At 35.5% G+C, this 21,096-nt stretch overlaps 1 protein-coding gene across 1 annotated transcript in view; it reads right to left on the bottom strand.

Moving 5' to 3' along the window:
• Positions 1-1,134: 1,134 nt before the first annotated feature.
• LOC100375584 (low-density lipoprotein receptor-related protein 4-like) overlaps positions 1,135-21,096 on the bottom strand; it is a 94,673-nt gene continuing 74,711 nt past the window's right edge. The window contains exons 18-34 of the mRNA XM_078011326.2: positions 20,095-20,296; positions 19,606-19,795; positions 18,541-18,672; positions 16,424-16,561; positions 15,793-16,051; positions 13,601-13,763; positions 10,239-10,464; positions 8,617-8,742; positions 8,317-8,494; positions 7,693-7,911; positions 7,272-7,515; positions 6,867-7,011; positions 6,553-6,672; positions 6,307-6,439; positions 5,869-6,027; positions 4,315-4,453; positions 1,135-3,787 (exon numbers count right to left, since the gene is read on the bottom strand). Coding sequence (XP_077867452.1) covers positions 3,434-3,787; positions 4,315-4,453; positions 5,869-6,027; positions 6,307-6,439; positions 6,553-6,672; positions 6,867-7,011; positions 7,272-7,515; positions 7,693-7,911; positions 8,317-8,494; positions 8,617-8,742; positions 10,239-10,464; positions 13,601-13,763; positions 15,793-16,051; positions 16,424-16,561; positions 18,541-18,672; positions 19,606-19,795; positions 20,095-20,296 — 3,127 coding nt within the window. The 3' untranslated portion in view covers positions 1,135-3,433. The remainder of the gene's footprint in view (positions 3,788-4,314; positions 4,454-5,868; positions 6,028-6,306; positions 6,440-6,552; positions 6,673-6,866; positions 7,012-7,271; positions 7,516-7,692; positions 7,912-8,316; positions 8,495-8,616; positions 8,743-10,238; positions 10,465-13,600; positions 13,764-15,792; positions 16,052-16,423; positions 16,562-18,540; positions 18,673-19,605; positions 19,796-20,094; positions 20,297-21,096) is intronic.

The following is a 21,096-nucleotide window of genomic DNA, read 5'->3' as shown; positions in this document are numbered from 1 at the left end:
TCTGAACAGGGACTAAAACAAGCAGCCTATCGGCTGAGATAGCTCCGCTGTTAGCAATGCACATTTCAATTAAAGAACTGAAGACATCATTAGAAAATGAACAATATGAATAGTATCAAAGCAATCGGACTTACAGTTTTTAACAAGAAGTCGAAAATATCACTTTTTACCAAAAATTACAAAAATATTCACCAAAATAAATAGAGAATTGAAGATATCATCACAAAATGAACAAATCTGAGAAAGGTCTACATGTAGTATCTATATATGTAATATCAAAGCAATTGAACTTTTGGTTTTTAACAAGAAGTCGAAAATATCACTTTTTACCAAAAATTACAAAAATATTCACCAAAATTAGAGAATTGAAGATATCATCACGAAATGAACAAATCTGAGAGAGGTCCACATGTAGTACCTATATATGTAGTATCAAAGCAATTGGACTTGCGGTTTTTAACAAGAAGTCGAAAATATCACTTTTTACCAAAAATATTCACCAAAATTAGAGAATTAAAGATATCATTACAAAATGAACAAATCTGAGAGAGGTCCACATGTAGTACCTATATATGTAATATCAAAGCAATTGCACTTGCGGTTTTTAACAAGAAGTCGAAAATATCACTTTTTACCAAAAATGACAAAAATATTCACCAAAATTAGAGAATTGAAGATATCAACATGAAATGAACAAACCTAAGAGAGGTCTACCCAAGGTACATATACACCAAGTATCAAAGCATTCAGGCTTGTAGTTTTCAAGAAGAAGTCGAAAAAGTAAAACATTGACACGGACGACGGACAATCACTCATATGATAAGCTCCGCTCGACAAAGTCGACAGCGGAGCTAAAAAAGATAACTCGTACAAGAATGTTTTTTGTTTACTTAAATAGAGTAATAGTTCTATTTATTTTCATATACAAGAACTGACTTATTACTGTCACACTGTTTATGAGCAACAAGTCATTGAATTAATATCACCTATATGAAAATTACTCATTGCTATGGCAGTATGTGATTCCCCTCCCTCCCTCCCTCCCTCCCTCCCCATAACTCAATAATACATACCAAAAACAATGCACTATTTAGTAAGTATTATAAATCAATCTCTAGAAACAAAGTAACATGATTATTTTTTTTTTGCTATGAAAGATAACAAAGCTTGTGTTGTAACCAGAAATGCTGCAATAAATAATACCTGTACATTGTAATCTAACAGCACAGCTGAAATAGACAACATTTACATGCAGTGTATTAGCTACAGAGTTTCAACAATTTAAACATCTATCCAGTGACCACAAAGGGCAAATAAAAGAACGGGTAAACAACTTCTTGGACAACTGATGCAAGTCTCATTGAAATCACATTGGAAATCTGATACTGTTGTTTTTTAGCTTCCGTCATCTAAGTGATGAGTTTCTAGAATTACTTCTAACAGAATTATGAATTGATATCTGTGTTTACAAATATATATATATATACAGTCATGTTAATTGTCATACAGACAAACCCACTACATAGCTTCAAGGAGATTTCATTGTATATCACCCATCATTAAAGAAGTTGTCAGCCCTTACATTTATCCACCCTCTGTATCAGTCGCGCAGAAATAATATGACCAAATTAATCCATCCTTAAGATGAACAAACAATATCAGGACAATTCCAGAGAACAGAGGAATTTGACTCTACGGCATATATAATTAATTTCACATTTGTTCAGTTACAACTTTGAGTATCTTTGAATACAGTATATAATTAGTTATATAAACATTACAAACCTTTGACCTATCGAAAATACAGTTGTATCAAATATAGGAATTGAAGAATGAAAAAAAAGCTATATCTGAATATTAACAAAATCCTGTCAAAATCGGAAACTGTTGACATTTTTTTTTTTCATTTATCTTTTCAGATAAGAAGTATCAAATCGCAAGCAGAACCTTTCAATGGGTTTCAGTATAAAAAAAATTTAATAGTAAATGTAACATTAATAATTAATTATTTTTTTATCATCATAATCTTGATAATACTTGGCAGTCAATCACACTTACAAAGAAGGGAATTACAAAACGTTTTAAATTTGATATAGCTTCATATCACACCTGTTATAAGTATATATAAGTATATATTTATCTATTGCAAACAACAGGAAATAGGGTACAGAATTTGAGCAGTCCATGAAGTAATTCTGTGCCTGCATATTAGTGCCATGTAGTACACTAAGAATTTAATATCATATATGATGGTAGCATAATTAAATACGTCATTAATATTCACAGTTAAAATATAGCTGATTGGTCATCAAACACATCCCACCCCCGGGATACTAAGGCTTTACATTTATCAAAACTACAATACAATCAATATACAATGAAGTTAGCTGAAATACCGTTTTGTATAGAAAAATAATAATACTGATTTCTGACACATAATTATATCCTCTGAGTTTACATAAAACAAAAACAAATTATCACTAATTTATGCTGAGTTTTGAGCGAGTGTCAGAGATCATTATTTCATCAACTGATTTTCCATCATTTACTGAAATACGCAATCTCAATATAAATTAGAACTTGAAATATATTGAAAATGCAATGACAGTATTTATGAAGTCAAGAAAAATTATGTTAAAATTGTATTTCATTTGATTAGAATATTATAATTCGAATACTCGCTACATATTCATCACTGGCAATAGAAGAGAGTTGAAAGCTTTCATCTATCTATTACAGTATTTGTCTAACTGCAGTTTACATCGCTAGAGGCTTGAATGACCTATGACCTAAATTATTATTGTAGTTTTCCCCTTGGCCTCTCTTCTTAATCTTGAACATTCAATTAAATATAAGACTACATTGTATTCAGTTGGCTGTATTACAATCTGTTATTAAAAAAAAATATACATCTACTCATGTTTGATTGGATCAAACAATTTTAAAAACAGGTAACAATCTATTATTTGTTTGTTTGGTAAATCTCACCTATCGCTGCTCCTCTTTAAAAAATATATATATTTTACATAAACGTAAGTGTGATTACATATACCGACAGTATATGACAAAACAATAAAAAAAATTATGTTGAGAACACAGCAAACTGAGGTACGACTTTAAAACAATACTAAATGTCAACATTTGTAAATATTTATATGCATATCTATGTAATAAAAATAATCAATAAATTAAAAAAATAAAAAAACACAAAATATTCATTCCATTTGTCATTTTAATGGAATAATTTTGTTGTTTAATTTAATTTATCAACACATCCAAAGCAAACAAATTCATCGCAGCAGCACATACGACTTCTCAGAATGTTTTTTCATCAAAAAGGCGCAGTCATTATAACATGTAGGTGGATTCATAATGGCTTTCATACATCTATGTACATTTCACGATGTGACAAGCCAATCACCATATTTGTTTCTCAAATTTCGGTTTCCAAGTTCACAGTACACGGTGGTTTATCATCTGGTTCATATTCCTCTATGTTGTCACTAACGTCACTGTCATCGTCGTACATAACATCTTCATCAGACTGTGGGTCTTCGTTCATAGGTTTTGTCCGCGCAGCCACATATAAATTTCCCATATTGTCTTTTTTCATGGGCAAATCATTGTATGAACAGCATGCAGCCTCGCCTTGTACACCAGATACTCCTACAGCAGCCGCTCCAATGCCACAAACCGCTTCAGCAACATCAGATTTTGTGACATTTTTCCCACCTGCAGCTTCCCGATTGTTTAGTTTCTCCAATAAGTTCGCACTTGATAAGCGGTCCTGAAGAAATATTAATACAATTATGAAATGTTAATATTAGAATCAATATATCGGGAGCATTGTGTTCTTTTGCATAAGAGAGTAATGATGGGAGGCAGGGGGGGGGGTCACCAAACTATGTGAACATGCATGAGCTTAAATTTTACCCCTATAAGCGTTTTGTTGAATTTAAAAATAACAATACTTTTCACTTATCAAGGAAATTAAACCCAGTATGAACCATTTTATTTGATGGCCCTGAAATGAGGAGCACATGTAACAGTTTGTATGACAGAACTTGAAAAAAACAAAACAATGGCGGTTGTTGTGATTTTACATTTTTTTCTCCAGAAAGTTTCTAGAAGAGCATGTTCCCTGAAATTTGCCCCTCTAAATGTGTAACAAGCTAGGTTGAAATATTTGTTGTTTTTTTTCAAAAATTGCATACCAAACTTTATCCAAGTAAAATTGGATGCAACAGTACTTGCTGATTAAGACTAATATATAAAAATTATTTTATACATATTGATGGTTTGAAGTCTGCTCACCTCTTTAGCATAGTATCTCCATGTCCTCATATCCCTTTCCCTCTTGGCAATAATGACACGGTTTTCACTACTGTTATAGGTGGGATTAGCAAAGATATTACCACTATTTACAATTATTCTATTAGCACTCCTTTTTCTTCTGAAACAAAGTAAAAAAACAACATTATAATGTTGAGAATTATGACAAAAATGAAGAAAGACATTAATTAAAGTCATATGACTGGTAACAATATCAGACACTCTAACTTGTGCTAAAGAATATCAGACCCCCTAACTGAGATAATAAGACTTTCTAACTAGTTCTTAACAAGCAGCCTATCGGCTGAGATAGCTCCGCTGTTAGCAATGCACATTTCAATTAAAGAACTGAAGACATCATTAGAAAATGAACAATATGAATAGTATCAAAGCAATCAGACTTACAGTTTTTAACAAGAAGTCGAAAATATCACTTTTTACCAAAAATTACAAAAATATTCACCAAAATAAATTAATTAGAGAATTGAAGATATCATCACAAAACGAACAAATCTGAGAGAGGTCCACATGTAGTACCTATATATGTAATATCAAAGCAATCGGACTTACAGTTTTCAACAAGAAATCGAAAATATCACTTTTCACCAAAAAATGACAAAAATATTCACCAAAATTAGAGAATTAAAGATATCATTACAAAATGAACAAATCTGAGAGAGGTCCACATGTAGTACCTATATATGTAATATCAAAGCATTTGCACTTGCGGTTTTTAACAAGAAGTCGAAAATATCAGTCTTTACCAAAAATGACAAAAATATTCACCAAAATTAGAGAATTAAAGATATCATTACAAAATGAACAAATCTGAGAGAGGTCCACATGTAGTACCTATATATGTAATATCAAAGCAATTGCACTTGCGGTTTTTAACAAGAAGTCGAAAATATCACTTTTTACCAAAAATGACAAAAATATTCACCAAAATTAGAGAATTAAAGATATCATTACAAAATGAACAAATCTGAGAGAGGTCCACATGTAGTACCTATATATGTAATAACAAAGCAATTGCACTTGCGGTTTTTAACAAGAAGTCGAAAATATCAGTTTTTACCAAAAATGACAAAAATATTCACCAAAATTTGAGAATTGAAGATATCATCACGAAATGAACAAATCTGAGAGAGGTCCACATGTAGTACCTATATATGTAGTATCAAAGCAATTGGACTTGCGGTTTTTAACAAGAAGTCGAAAATATCAGTTTTTACCAAAAATGACAAAAATATTCACCAAAATTAAAGAATTAAAGATATCAACATGAAATGAACAAACCTAAGAGAGGTCTACCCAAGGTACATATACACCAAGTATCAAAGCATTTAGGCTTGTAGTTTTCAAGAAGAAGTCGAAAAAGTAAAACATTGACACGGACGACGACGACGGACAATCACTCATATGATAAGCTCCGCTCGACAAAGTCGACAGCGGAGCTAAAAAATATTGAACCCTCTAACTGGGCCTGAATATTCACATACTATGTACCATCAAACAAACCAACCAATTTCTTACCTTCTCCATAAGACGAGTCCTAACAGTGCCACCATGAGCAATAATACAATAAATAATGCCAGAATAACATAGATATATTCAGGAATTTGATTAACTTGAGTAGACTGCATTGGTCGTTGATGAACACACAAACCTGCAATTTCATCTTCTATGCTACACCTGCAATTAAAATATGTATTAACAAGTTAGTAGATTCAAGATCAGAAAGTGATACCATTTACAAAGTGTTACGTTGCTCGGCTCATTACAATTTGTCGCTAGGTTCACACAACATTTTTTCGATAATGAACTTTAGCTCTAGCCAATGCTGCGTTAGTGAGCCAGTCAGCTGGCAAGGTTGCTTTTCCCATCAAAAGAGTTGTATGCAACATGCAAGATAACATTATTAACAATAACATAACCAATGAATATTGTACATGAACAGACAAACATACGTACCCAGGTAAATATGTACTATTGCTTTCCATTTCTGGGAATTCATTAGGACGCTGCGAAGTCTTGTCCAAGGGGTGCTTTGTAAATGGATGATATTTATCATTAGGACTGACTGACTGAATTTCACTAGTCCCATCTGTTGACAAGACAACACTTGAGAGTTAGTTACATAATATTGGTGCACATAGTATGATAATTGATAAGAAAAACTGTATTTACAAGAGTATTCACAGATGATAATTTACTCACCAATATGACAAGGTGTGCCATCAGAGTAGTCTGGACATGCACACACATAGTCTTGTTGTCTCACAAGGCACAGATGAGAACATCCACCATTGTTTACAGCACATGGACTTGCTGGGAAAGCTGTGTTGTGAAAGAAAATATACGAGCCTTCAGATACAATCTGTGTTTCACGATGTCTGTCTATTTGCATGTACAATTTATTTAATAAAATGTTCAATTCTATCCATACAAATCAGGAAAATGCAGAATGGTTGAATGAACTACTAACACATTTTAAGTGGTTTAAATGTTTGAGAAATGAGATTAACTGTTACCCGGTTGTCTGAGTGCCGACACCATATGTATATCCATTAATCCTTCCATATGTCCCTGTATACTACCTCGGTCTTTGCCGTTATTCTTGTTGACTGTTTCTATCGCCATGGTTTGCCAGTCTGTCCAATACAGCATATCACCATACTGTATAAATAAGACGATTAAGGAATAAGATTATGGTAAGCTTTCATCATGTATAGCTGTAGTGCTGGCTATTTGCACAGGGGAAATGATACGATTTAGTGGTGATGCAAATAAATTAATATTACATACATGTTTTATTACCAAATAAGACTAGTTGGTAAAAGTATGCTGTAAGAGATTGCTAAACCTTCATAAAATGTGACATTGTTCATTCATCATGTCTCAAATCTGTCATTAGGAATTAACCAAAGTTTACTTACCAATGTTAATCCAAATGGGTGTATGACATCTCCTGTTAGTAAAACACGATTTCTTCCAGATAGATCTGAAGTCTCAATTTTATCAAGTTGCGCATCTGCCCAATACAATCTTTTTGAATCATAATCGACTGTCAGACCATTGGGCCATCCTAAATCGGTGCTGATCAAAGTTCTCCGACCAGACCCATCCAAATATGCCCTTTCTATGTGTGGCTGCATCCCCCAATCAGACCAGAACAAATATCTGTAAGGTTAAGGGTTAACACAGTTTCATAGTTAAATTTAAACTTTAAGAAGTTTTCAGAATTGGATGACGCATAATGAAAATAATTGTGAGAACAAAAATGGTCATTGCCGACATGAACGGACAGATGCACAGACAGATGCACAGACAGATATGTTTCATATAACATATACTAACCCTTTTCTTGGATAAAGAGCAATGGCCCGAGGTTCATCTAGATTGACTGATACAAGTACTTTTCTGCAAGTGCCATCGAGTCGGGACACTTCAATCTTATTACGACCCGTATCAGTCCAATATAGATTTCTTGCCACCCAGTCTACGGCGAGACCATCAGCTGTTGTCAAGTCATCAGAGATTAATGTCTCCATTCTACTGCCATTTAAATCAGCACGTCTAAAACAAAAAATGCATAGTTATTAAAAATACTAAATTCAACAATTTATTTTAAAACAATCAGTTGTTAGCAATGCACATTTCAACTAGAGAATTGAAGATGTCATCAACAAGTCTGAGGGAAGTCCACCTATATGTATAATATCAAAACAATCGGACTTGTAGTTTTCAACAAAAATTTGAAAATATCATTTTTACCAAAAATTACTAAAATATCCACCAAAATTTGAGAATTAAAGATATCATCACAAAATGAACAAATCTAAGAGAGGTCTAACCAAGGTATTTATACACCAAGTATCAAAGTAATCAGAGTTGTAGTTTTCAAAAAGTCAATGCAGATGCTGAACACCAGACTGGTACACAAGACTAATTCATCTCCCCTCATTGTGATAAGGGACTAACCTGATTACATCCAGGAACACATCAGTGTAATATATCTTTCCTTCAATACTGTCAAAATCTAATGCAATCGCATTATGAAGATCGGGCAGTGGTAGAGCTACATCCGAATAGTCAGGCGTGTCGAATGAAATACGGCGAATGCTATCACGACTAGCAAACAATAAATATGTATTGGGAGCTGAGGGAAAAAAAATGTGACAAGAAAATTATTATATATTCCATTCATTTTAGCAGTGATCACATGACTAGAACTATTAGTGCTGTACATGTACATTACATACAATCTGATAATTAGCTTACCATCTGCACAATTCTGTCCATCAGGTTTCATTCTTATTCCAGTAGGACACGCACACGAATACCCATTCGGATTAGGTAAACAAAGATGGCTGCATCCACCGTTATCTTTCCCACATCTATCCACACCTAATAACGTAATAATATGCAGTGATATCAAAATCTGAGTCTTGTGTTTTAAAATGTGTAATGCCAACAAACTTTCCATAAATAAAAAGAAAACGAATTATATCATTTTTAGTAGCAAGCAAAACTTGTCTAATGTAACTGGCTCAATTAGCATCAGAGGAGAATGTGTTCAGGAAGTCAGGGTAGTTTCATTTGTTGGTGTTTTAATGGATAAACATCTTAATTGCTCATGTCACATCGATCTCATCAACAGTATAATTAGAAAATATGTGGCCTATTATTTAAACGTCATACCCCTTAACATTTTAATATTGCTTTATAGTTCCCTTATACAGCCGAATATTACTTATGGTCTGGAGGTTTGGGGTAATACATATCACTCACACTTAAATACCATTTATATGACCCAGAAAATGTTAGTTCGTGCAATGACGTTTAGTTCGTTCACTGAACACTCGGCCCTTTATTCAAAAAATTAAACATCCTTGATATCTATAAAATGCACAAATTTGTCACCTGTACTTTCATCCATGACTTAATCCACCATAATTCTGCCCATAATATTAATGACTATTTCAAACCTATCCATCATCCGTATCAAACCAGACAACTTCACATTCAAAATCTTTTTGTTGAATATACCCGGTACAACATTTGGCCAGTTTACGATGACATACTCAGGTGCAAAAATATGGAATAAAATCCTGGCTAAAATTAAGTCAATTATCTCACGCAGTTCGTTCAAAAAAATGATTAAACAATTATTATTGGCAGAAAACTAGATACATATGATTTTGTTTGCCAAGTTGTTTATTTATTAATTTTTTTTAAACTGATTGATTTTTGCAAAACTTATTTTCTTAGACTTAGAAGTTCTGTATAGCATCAGGTTATTTTTGGCGGTCCCACTTTCACAGATGCCCTGCGGTGTTTGGTGCTGGTGGTTGTTTCGGCAAAGCGTGATGCCATACAGACATATTTGTTCACTTATTGATTAATAAGCTATATGTTTATTCATCACCGATTTGTATTAACTTTCATATTCATTTGTTTAGTTATTTATTAATTTGGTTAGTTAATCTTCATATTAATATACTTAGTTTTGGCCCTCTACTATTTACATTATAATTTACTTCCAATGTATATAGGAAATCAGACTAGACTAGCAGTAAGCTATTATGTGATTTTCTTTTTACCCAATAAATATATATGTATTTTTCTTACCATTTGTTTTTCTGTATGGCTTACTTTTGTTTGTTTTTTGTTTTTTCAGTGTTTCTTATTGTTATTATTATTATTATTGGGTAAATAAATAAATATTATTATTATATTATTATTATTATTAAATAAATAAATATTATTAAAAGTGCAGAAGTTAATAATTTATCAATAAAATTGTTATTTATATATTTCAGACAAATGAGTCTATATCAAAAAAATAAAAATAAATACTAGAATGAATACGAAATATAAACAGGAAATATATCCACACTTACCATGGACATCACCAGCTTGTACAGCATGTATATCCATCAAATCTGGAATATTAGTTTTAATGGTTATTTTATCTGAGCCGTCTTCTTTACGTGCACGGTGTATGCTCTTAGTTTTCCAGTCTGTCCAATAAATGAACAGTCCTGTCACTGTTAAACCATATGGATGTGGTACTTCCCGCAGTAACACTAAACGATAATTGCCATCCAAATCGCAAGATTCAATCAACTTTAAAACAAAAATAAAATAAAAACGGTAATTAGAAAAAGTAATAGAAACATGATATTTTAACATATGCTAATTAAATTGATTATCGATGGTCGTCTACTGATAGCCGTGCACGCCTACAGACAGCCATGCACCCCTACTGACAGCCATGCACCCCTACTGACAGCCATGCACCCCTACTGACAGCCATGCACCCCTACTGACAGCCATGCACCCCTACTGACAGCCATGCACCCCTACTGACAGCCATGCACCCCTACTGACAGCCATGCACCCCTACTGACAGCCATGCACCCCTACTGACAGCCATGCACCCCTACAGACAGCCATGCACCCCTACTGACAGCCATGCACCCCTACTGACAGCCATGCACCCCTACTGACAGCCATGCACCCCTACTGACAGCCATGCACCCCTACTGACAGCCATGCACGCCTACAGACAGCCATGCACCCCTACTGACAGCCATGCACCCCTACTGACAGCCATGCACCCCTACTGACAGCCATGCACCCTTACTGACAGCCATGCACCCCTAATGACAGCCATGCACCCCTACTGATAGCCATGCACGCCTACTGACAGCCATGCACCCCTACTGATAGCCATGCACGCCTACTGATAGCCATGCACCCCTACTGATAGCCATGCACCCCTACTGATAGCCATGCACGCCTACAGACAGCCATGCACGCCTACAGACAGCCATGCACCCCTACTGACAGCCATGCACCCCTACTGACAGCCATGCACCCCTACTGATAGCCATGCACCCCTACTGATAGCCATGCACCCCTACTGATAGCCATGCACGCCTACAGACAGCCATGCACGCCTACAGACAGCCATGCACCCCTACTGACAGCCATGCACCCCTACTGACAGCCATGCACCCCTACTGATAGCCATGCACCCCTACTGATAGCCATGCACCCCTACTGATAGCCATGCACCCCTACTGACAGCCATGCACGCCTACTGATAGCCATGCACCCCTACTGACAGCCATGCACCCCTACAGACAGCCATGCACCCCTACTGATAGCCATGCATGCCTACAGATAGCCATGCACGCCTACAGATAGCCATGCACGCCTACTGATAGCCATGCACGCCTACTGATAGCCATGCACGCCTACTGATAGCCATGCACGCCTACTGATAGCCATGCACGCCTACTAATAGCCATGCACCCCTACTGACAGCCATGCACGCCTACTGACAGCCATGCACCCCTACTGATAGCCATGCACCCCTACTGATAGCCATGCACCCCTACTGACAGCCATGCACCCCTACTGACAGCCATGCACCCCTACTGACAGCCATGCACCCCTACTGACAGCCATGCACCCCTACTGATAGCCATGCACGCCTACTGATAGCCATGCACGCCTACTGATAGCCATGCACGCCTACTGATAGCCATGCACCCCTACTGACAGCCATGCACGCCTACAGACAGCCATGCACACCTACTGATAGCCATGCACGCCTACTGATAGCCATGCACGCCTACTGATAGCCATGCACCCCTACTGATAGCCATGCACCCCTACTGATAGCCATGCACCCCTACTGACAGCCATGCTTGAATTGTTAAGCAGCATGTTTGAAGTAGTTGTAACTTGAAATGAACCTAAATGTAGCTCAGGCACGCCACAGATAAAAATTAGCACCGGATACCTGGATAACTATAAATAAACAAGTCATTGTTAATGACACAGTCCCCGTCCCAAATTTTGTGATCTCACATATCAATTTGATGCTGATGAAGTCATTGAGATTAGATTGAAACCATTAATAGGCCATGGATTTGTAAAAAATTATGATTTAGTGCTTTTACACAAGAATTGGACATTGGGCAGTCATATTGAATCAAATTACAAAAAACAAGTGGCGTATACAACAGATTGTTTATTTACATCAAAACACGTGTTCCGTGTAGTAGTAATATGGCCAAAAATAAAAACAGCCGTTATTTGGCCATCTTTGATCTGATTATGAAACACACTGATATGTATGATGTATGTGCCAAATACGAATGAAAATGGTAGATAAATTGTGGAAATATAGTAGTAAGGCCAAAAAGTCAGATTGCTGTCAATCGGCCATCCTTGACCAGATTTTGAAACAAATTGTTATGGACATGCATCCTAACATGTATAAAGTACATGTATGTGCCAAATTTGAATGAAAACTGACAGAGCACTTCCAAGATACCGCATAAAAAAACAAAACAAGATGCCTGCCAGTCGACCATCTTTGATTCAATTGCGAAATAAATTGTTCTGGACATGTATTAAACCTAACATGTATAATCTATGTACCAAGTTTGAATGACAACTGACAAAGCATGTCCAAAATACAACATTTTCAAAAAACAAGATGGCTGCCAGTCGGCCATTTTGAATCGAATCGCTAAACCACTGCATGTGCATATGTCCCACATAAGGTACTAGGCACATGCAAAGAATGAATGGAATCGGTCCACAGGATTCTGAAATATTACTATTGACAGACTGACACACGAACGGACTGACGGACGAACGAACGGACGAACGGACGGACGGACGGACGGACGGACTCAGGAACTCACAGATGGTCGGGGACATGTATCATAACATGTATGATCGATGTACTAAATTTGAATGAAAACTGACAAAGCATGTCCAAAATACAACATTTTCAAAAAACAAGATGGCTGCCAGTCGGCCATCTTTGATCCAATTGTGAAATAAATCGTCATAGACATGTATCCTAACATGTATAATCTATGTACCAAACTTGAATGAAAACTGACAAAGCATGTCCAAAATACAACATTTTCAAAAAACAAGATGGCTGCCAGTCGGCCATTTTGAATCGAATCGCTAAACCACTGCATGTGCATATGTCCCAGATAAAATACTAGGCACATGCAAAGAATGAACGGAATCGGTCCACAGGATTCTGAAATATGACTCTGGACCTGCTGACGCACGGACGGATGGACGCATGAACGGAGACCGAATTATAAGTCCCTGTTTTCGGACTTCGTTCGAACGGGGACTAAAAAAATGACACAACTCACACTTGTTATTTATTGGTCATAGAATTGTCTTGAGACATTAGAGATGGGCGAATATACTGTACCTCAGTTTTTGCATCAGCCCAAACAAGTCTAGATGAAGCCCTATCTACTGTTAAACCATTTGGCCATCCTATATTGGTAGAAATGATGACAGATCTTTCATTCCCGTCCATATGAGCCCGTTCAATCTTTGGTTCACTGCCCCAGTCAGTCCAATACATGTACCTGAAAAAGATAAGAAGCATATAAAGCAGAAGTGTTTACCACAGAGCCATACAGATGTATACTACCCATAATGTATAAATATAATTGTGAATATATTAAGAACAATCAATTTGTTTGTGTTCATTATCTCTGTCTGAAGCCCTTAATTGTTATTAAATTCAAAATGTGAGTTATTAGGGTTGCACAAACATTTCACATACAATAGAAAGTACAACAGGTACAGTACAAATGCATTTATTTTGGGAAAAATTGATTCACTCTTTCTAATCTGGTTGGCACTGTAAAAAGCATCATGTGGTTCCATGTGAAAACGTGTCCAGCATAGTAGTGTTTGATGATCATTAATAATTTCAGATGCGAACAACCTGCAAACATTTAGCCTGATTTTAATTAATTTTCAAATTATGGCCTTACTGTGCATGATTATAACTCATACAGAAAACTAAAAATGACTACAAAGTATGCAACTGAACATTAGCCACTAATCAAAGAAAGCTTAGAAAGAACTGTGTGCTGAGAGTATTGAAGACACATTAAAAATTAATTCAAAATTACTTGTACATGAGATATTGATGGAAAAGCTGAAAACTAATTATGTAAATCAGGTAACTAATATGAACAGAACAGAACAAAAAAATTATGATTTATTATGCTAATTAGAGAATTAATATAAACAAATTTTAACCCAAAATTAATCAGACCTGTCTATTGTTCTAGAGCATTTATGTACCAAATTTTATTCAAATGTGATGATCAGTAATTGAGATATCAGTGTTAATTAATTATGTTAATTAGGTGATTAATAAGCATAAATATTAACCAAAAACTAATTGGGTTTATGCATAGTTCTCTTTAAAAGTTTCATTAAAATCCAATTTGTGGTTCTTTATATATCAGTGGAACATTATTATCAGGTCTGTGCAATGTCTTATGACATCTATGTACCAAGTGTCATTGAAATGTGATGATTACTACTTGAAATATCAAAAGCTGAAAATTAATTAATTATGCAAATTAGCTAATTAATATATATTGATATTATCCAAAAAACTATCAGGTCTGTGCAGTGTCCTATGACATCTATGTACCAAGTGTCATTGAAATGTGATGATTACTACTTGAAATATCAAAAGCTGAAAATTAATTAATTATGCAAATTAGGTAATTAATATGTACTCATATTACCTTAAAAACTATCAGATCTGTGCAGTGTCCTATGACATCTATGTACCAAGTGTCATTGAAATGTGATGATTACTACTTGAAATATTAAAAGCTGAAAATTAATTAACTATGCAAATTAGGTAATTAATATGTACTCATATTACCCTAAAAACTATCAGGTCTGTGCAGTGTCCTATGACATCTATGTACCAAGTTTCATTGAAATGTGACAATTACTACTTGAAATATCAAAAGCTGAAAATTAATTAATTATGCTCATTAGGTAATTAATATCTACTGATATTACCCTAAAAACTATCAGGTTTTTGCAGTGTCTTATGACATCTATGTACCAAGTTTTATTGAAATGTGATGATTAGTACTTGAGATATCAATGGAAAAGCCGAAAATTGATTAATCATTATGCAAATTAGGTAATTAATATTGCACAGATTTTTACCCAAAACTAATCAAATCTGCGCATTAGTTTGGAGCATCTGTGTGCCAAGTTTCATCAAAATCCAATGAGTGTTTCTTTAGATATCAGTGGAGCAGTCATGGAACAGCTAAAAATCAGCTAATTATCATGCAAATTAGGTAATTAATATACACGGATTTTTACCAAAACCTAATCAAATCTGCGCATTGGCCCAGAGCATCTATGCACCGATTTCATCAAAAACTGATGTATGGTTCTTGAGATATCAGTGGAACAGACAGACACACATACACACACACACACACATACAGACACACTAACTGCAAAGACTCCCTTTTTGTGCTTCGCACACGGGAGTCAAAAATGAATAGAATTGCCAAAGCAGTTTTACATTCGTACTAGGCACTGGCTGATTGGTTAACTTACCCAGCATCATAAAAGAGTGCTATAGCCCTTGGGCTGTCTAGATTCTCCCATATCAAAACTTTTCTATGTGTACCATTCAAATTAGACACTTCAATTCTATTGGTACCAGTGTCTGTCCAGTACATCTTTCTGCCAACATTGTCTATCGCCAAACCATCTGTCGTTTCCAGACCTGTTCCAATAATTTCTTCTACATTCTGTCCATCCATAGTTGCCCGTTTGATTTTATCTATCACACTGTCAGTCCAGTAAACATATTCTGAAACAAAGCAGGTGAACAATCCACAATCAAAATTAAGTTTGTATCTATGTGATCACCTGACAGAGCTATGAGATCACCTGACATATCTAAAATGTGGGATCACCTGACATAGCTATGTGATCACCTGACATAGCTATGTGATCACCTGACATAGCTATGTGATCACCTGACAGAGCTATGCTTCTATCATGCGCAACAGCCAAACAAGTTTGTTTTTCCCATCCTTCTTTTTCAGTGCTTAAAATCCTTAAGCAATTAGTATGCTTTCCATGCATTCTATGATATGTAAGATTTGATGAAATAGTCTAAATCTGAAGTACTGATATATACTAGTATATTGAAAGTAAATGATCAACAGTGGTTACTTACGGTTGACAACATCTACATCGATTGCTATGGCATTTTGCATTTCACCCAATGGCAGTACAACATCAGCATAATAGGGCACATCAAGGGATATAGCACGAATATCAGTACGACAGGCGAATATTAGGAAATTCTTCATTCCTTCAGAAAATACAAAATACAACAAGTCATTGTCAATGACACGTCCCCGTTCCGTTCATATTTGAGTGACATATACATTCAAAGCAGATCATGACCGAAATGCACCTGCATATGTACAACACATTGTGCTAAATCTGAACAAAATCCATCCATGCATGACTGAGATCCGGTTCTGGAATTGTGAAAATATGTGATTTTGATGCATTTTCGGCCTTAAAATGGCCATCATTCCGCTATTGTTAAGCAGATCATGAAACAAATGCACATATCTATTTGTGACATGATGTACCATGTGTGTGTGAAGTTTGAACTTGATCAATCCAGACATGTCTTGGATACGGATCCAGAACTGAATTCTTTAACAAAATGGCCGCCAGTCGGCCATTTCGAATTTGATCCGGAAAAAAAAAAAGACGTGCATCAAGGTCCTATTATGTTTAATGTATGTACCAAATTTGAACAAAATCCATCCATGCATAACTGAGATACGGGTCCGGAATGGTGAAAATGTGCGATTTCAATGCATTTTCGGCCTTAAAGCGGCCCCCATTTGGCTATCGTTAATGAGATCATGAAACAAATGCACATACATATTTGTGACATGATGTACCTTGTGTGTGTGAAGTTTGAACTTGATCAATCCAGATATGTCTCGGATACGGATCCAGAACTGAATTCTTTAAAACAAAATGGCCGCCAGTCGGCTATTTCGAACTTGATCCGAAAAAAAAATGACGTGCATCAAGGTCCTATTATGTTTAATGTATGTACCAAATTTGAATGAAATCCGTCCATGCATAACTGAGATCCGGGTCCGGAATGGTGAAAATGTGCGATTTCAATGCATTTTCGGCCTTAAAGCGACCGCCATTTGGCTATCGTTAATGAGATCATGAAACAAATGCACATACATATTTGTGACATGATGTACCTTGTGTGTGTGAAGTTTGAACTCGATCAATCCAAGCATGTCTCAGATACGGATCCAGAACTGAATTCTTTAAAACAAAATGGCTGCCAGTCCGCCATTTCGAACCCGATCCAAAAAAAAAAATGACGTGCATCAAGGTCCTATTATGTTTAATGTATGTACCAAATTTGAACAAAATCCGTCCATGCATAACTGAGATCCGGGTCCGGAATGGTGAAAATGTGCAATTTTGATGCATTTTCGGCCTTAAAATGGCCGCTATTCGGCTATCGTTAATGAGATCATGAAACAAATGCACATACATATTTGTGACATGATGTACCTTGTGTGTGTGAAGTTTGAACTTGATCAATCCAGACATGTCTCGGATACGGATCCAGAACTGAATTCTTTAAAACAAAATGGCCGCCAGTCGGCCATTTCGAACCCGATCCAAAAAAAAAAATGACGTGCATCAAGGTCCTATTATGTTTAATGTATGTACCAAATTTGAACAAAATCCGTCCATGCATAACTGAGATCCGGGTCCGGAATGGTGAAAATGTGCGATTTTGATGCATTTTCGGCCTTAAAATGGCCGCTATTCGGCTATCGTTAATCGGATCATGAAAAAAATGCATGTGCATATGTCCCATATAAGGTGTGATGTATGAGTGAAGTTTGAACTTAATCGGTCCATGCATGTTCAAGATACAGGTGATCACGGACGCACGGACACACGGACGCACGGACGCACGGACGCACACAGGGCAAAACATAAGTCCCCGTTTTCGGACTGCGTCCGAACGGGGACTAATAATCACAATCTGTTCCATAATTACTGACACCATGACATCTCACCAAAGTTTTTTTTTTATTTCTCACATTTTCAGTCTTAAATTCATGTCTGGATAATTCACAATATCGGGAAATAATAACCATGTTGCCATAAATGTCGGGAAATAATGACTAAGTTGTACCCAAAGTCAAAAACACTGTTTATAACATATGACAATATCACCATTCTTCACTGATCAATGTACAATTATAACGAGTTGTACGGAATTACCTGACTGACATGTTTTTCCATCTGGATTCATAATCTTTCCAGTAGGACATGCACAACTGTATCCCCTTGGTAACGGTGCTAAGAGACAAAGATGGCTGCATCCGCCATTATTGATATGACACATTGAAGGCACTGTAAAATTTAAACATAGAAATTAATTTTTTGTCTTTACCTCAAACAGACTGGATTGCAGAAAATCATTTTGATCTGAAAAATTTCAGAAAGCAGCTGAACAATACAAGTATTAGTAACTACAAAATACCAAAACACAAATCTATCAGTATTTTACGAAGTCAATTTAAATGTCTCATTCTCGTTTTAAATAATTTTGCCTGTGAAAAATGTAGTGTAAATTTTGATATTTTTTTATAATTTTCCATTGCTACTATAAAAGCTCTTTATATAATATTTATGAATTTTTGAAATAATTACGTAGGTTTAGTTCATGAGAGGTGACAAATTTGATTTGAACATTCAAAAGTCACCCATGGAGAATTAAGTGGGTATCAAGATGTTCAATGCTAGGTGTGCTCTGATGCATGAAGGTTAGCTTCCCTGTATTCAACTGTCACGTTTCTACAATAATTATGTCATATTTAGGGGGAGGGACAAAAAACTTGATATTATATGGACATATAAAGTGTTGGGTTAGAGTTTTTTTCTTTTGGCTTCTCTGTAACATATTCATTGCAAGCCATTTATAACCACAGTGTGGTTTACACATTCTAGTATTATGGAATACATTTTGTTTGTAGCTTTAGTATGAAATACAAACTCTTGTGATTTGTGAACCCATTCCATGCACATCAATCACACATAGTTCTAGCAAATAGTATCACAGAATGCAGTGGGCATACATATTACACAATTTGTGAATAAGACGTTAAAAAAAAATGGTCTGAGAAAAACGTCCTTTATTTCATTCTCACAAATTTTAATTACGATTTTTAGGTTTCTCTTACAATTTTATGACAATATCGCATTCCAAGCATGAACACACTTGGATAGAATAATCTTATAAATTCTCAGTTTAGCAGATAATAAATCTTTAGATTCTATTCTTACCATCTATTCTATCTCGATGATACATGTGAATATCCATTAGATTCTCTAAATTAGATATGACTGTCTGTCGTCCCAATCCTGTCAACTTATTAGCACTCTGGATACTTTTAGATTGCCAATCTGTCCAGAACACTTTATCCTTGTACAGCGTCAAACCAAAAGGATGCGGCAGTTGAGTGCCAATGAGCATCTGTAATAAATATAGGATAATAGAGGTCAGCATGTACACTGAAAAGTTATTTCAGCCCATATATTCCAGACTATACAAGTGAAAAAGAAACTTAAGTCTTTGTCATTTAGCGAATAAGGACAGGACTTAGGCAGTGGTGGACTCTCCTAAAACTATACTCATACACACATGTATCCCACAATGCAATGTGGCATTGTAAAGCACAACCCCAGCCCATTGAACATGGATGACATATTTATGACAATGACTGAATCAGAGTCACACGGGAGCAAACTAAGATATCACAGTGGATCACTCACCATTCTATTTCTACCATCTAGATCAGAATATTCTATCGTTTTAAGTCCTGCATCAGCCCAGTATAGTTTTTCTCTTTCGTGATCAATAGCTAAACCATTTGGCCATGTCAGATTTTCATATATCACAGACAATCTATCCAAACCATCCATACCAATGCTTTCGATCTTAGGTGATACTCCCCAATCTGTCCAATAGATATACCTGTTTAGATAAGAAAGGTTTTATTACTAGCTATCATATATACAAATAATCTTGTATTTTCACTTGTTTACTCACAAAGTCTCAAAATACTAAATATACGTTTTCAATAATTGTTGTAATTTATATTCAACAGTAAACAACTTTTATGGAAACTTCAATAGTAAGTTGTACAAGGATTAATAAAACAAAAAAATACACACTTTGCCATGTTTATGTGAAATGCATTATTCATCCAAATACAAGGTAGCTTTATAAAATATTTCTGTATTGTTACATGTATGTAAAATTGTATTGAAAAGTTCCATCATTGCTCAGTTAAATTCAACTGTCTGCTTTAGATGTGTATTTTTGTGATGTATTTCCATGTGTCCTAAAACGGAATAAACTATTAATATGTTACTACTGCTACTGCAGCTAACTAGGATTTTGATAAAGGATTTAGAAGACTATACAACTTTGTTATTTGTGAATGTTTGGAAAAGAAGATCCCATACCCAATGAGGTACATGCAATACAAAAGAAGATCCCATACCCAGTGAGGTACATGCAATACAAAAGAAGATCCCATACCCAGTGAGGTACATGCAATACAAAAGAAGATCCCATACCCAGTGAGGTACATGCAATACAAAAGAAGATCCCATACCCAATGAGGTACATGCAATACAAAAGAAGATCCCATACCCAGTGAGGTACATGCAATACAAAAGAAGATCCCATACCCAATGAGGTACATGCAATACAAAAGAAGATCCCATACCCAGTGAGGTACATGCAATACGATAGAAGATCCCATACCC

Source organism: Saccoglossus kowalevskii, chromosome 1 (assembly GCF_978046115.1).
Source record: "Saccoglossus kowalevskii chromosome 1, keSacKowa6.1, whole genome shotgun sequence".
Lineage (NCBI taxonomy): Eukaryota > Metazoa > Hemichordata > Enteropneusta > Harrimaniidae > Saccoglossus > Saccoglossus kowalevskii.
This window is presented reverse-complemented; position numbering and strand designations above follow the sequence as displayed.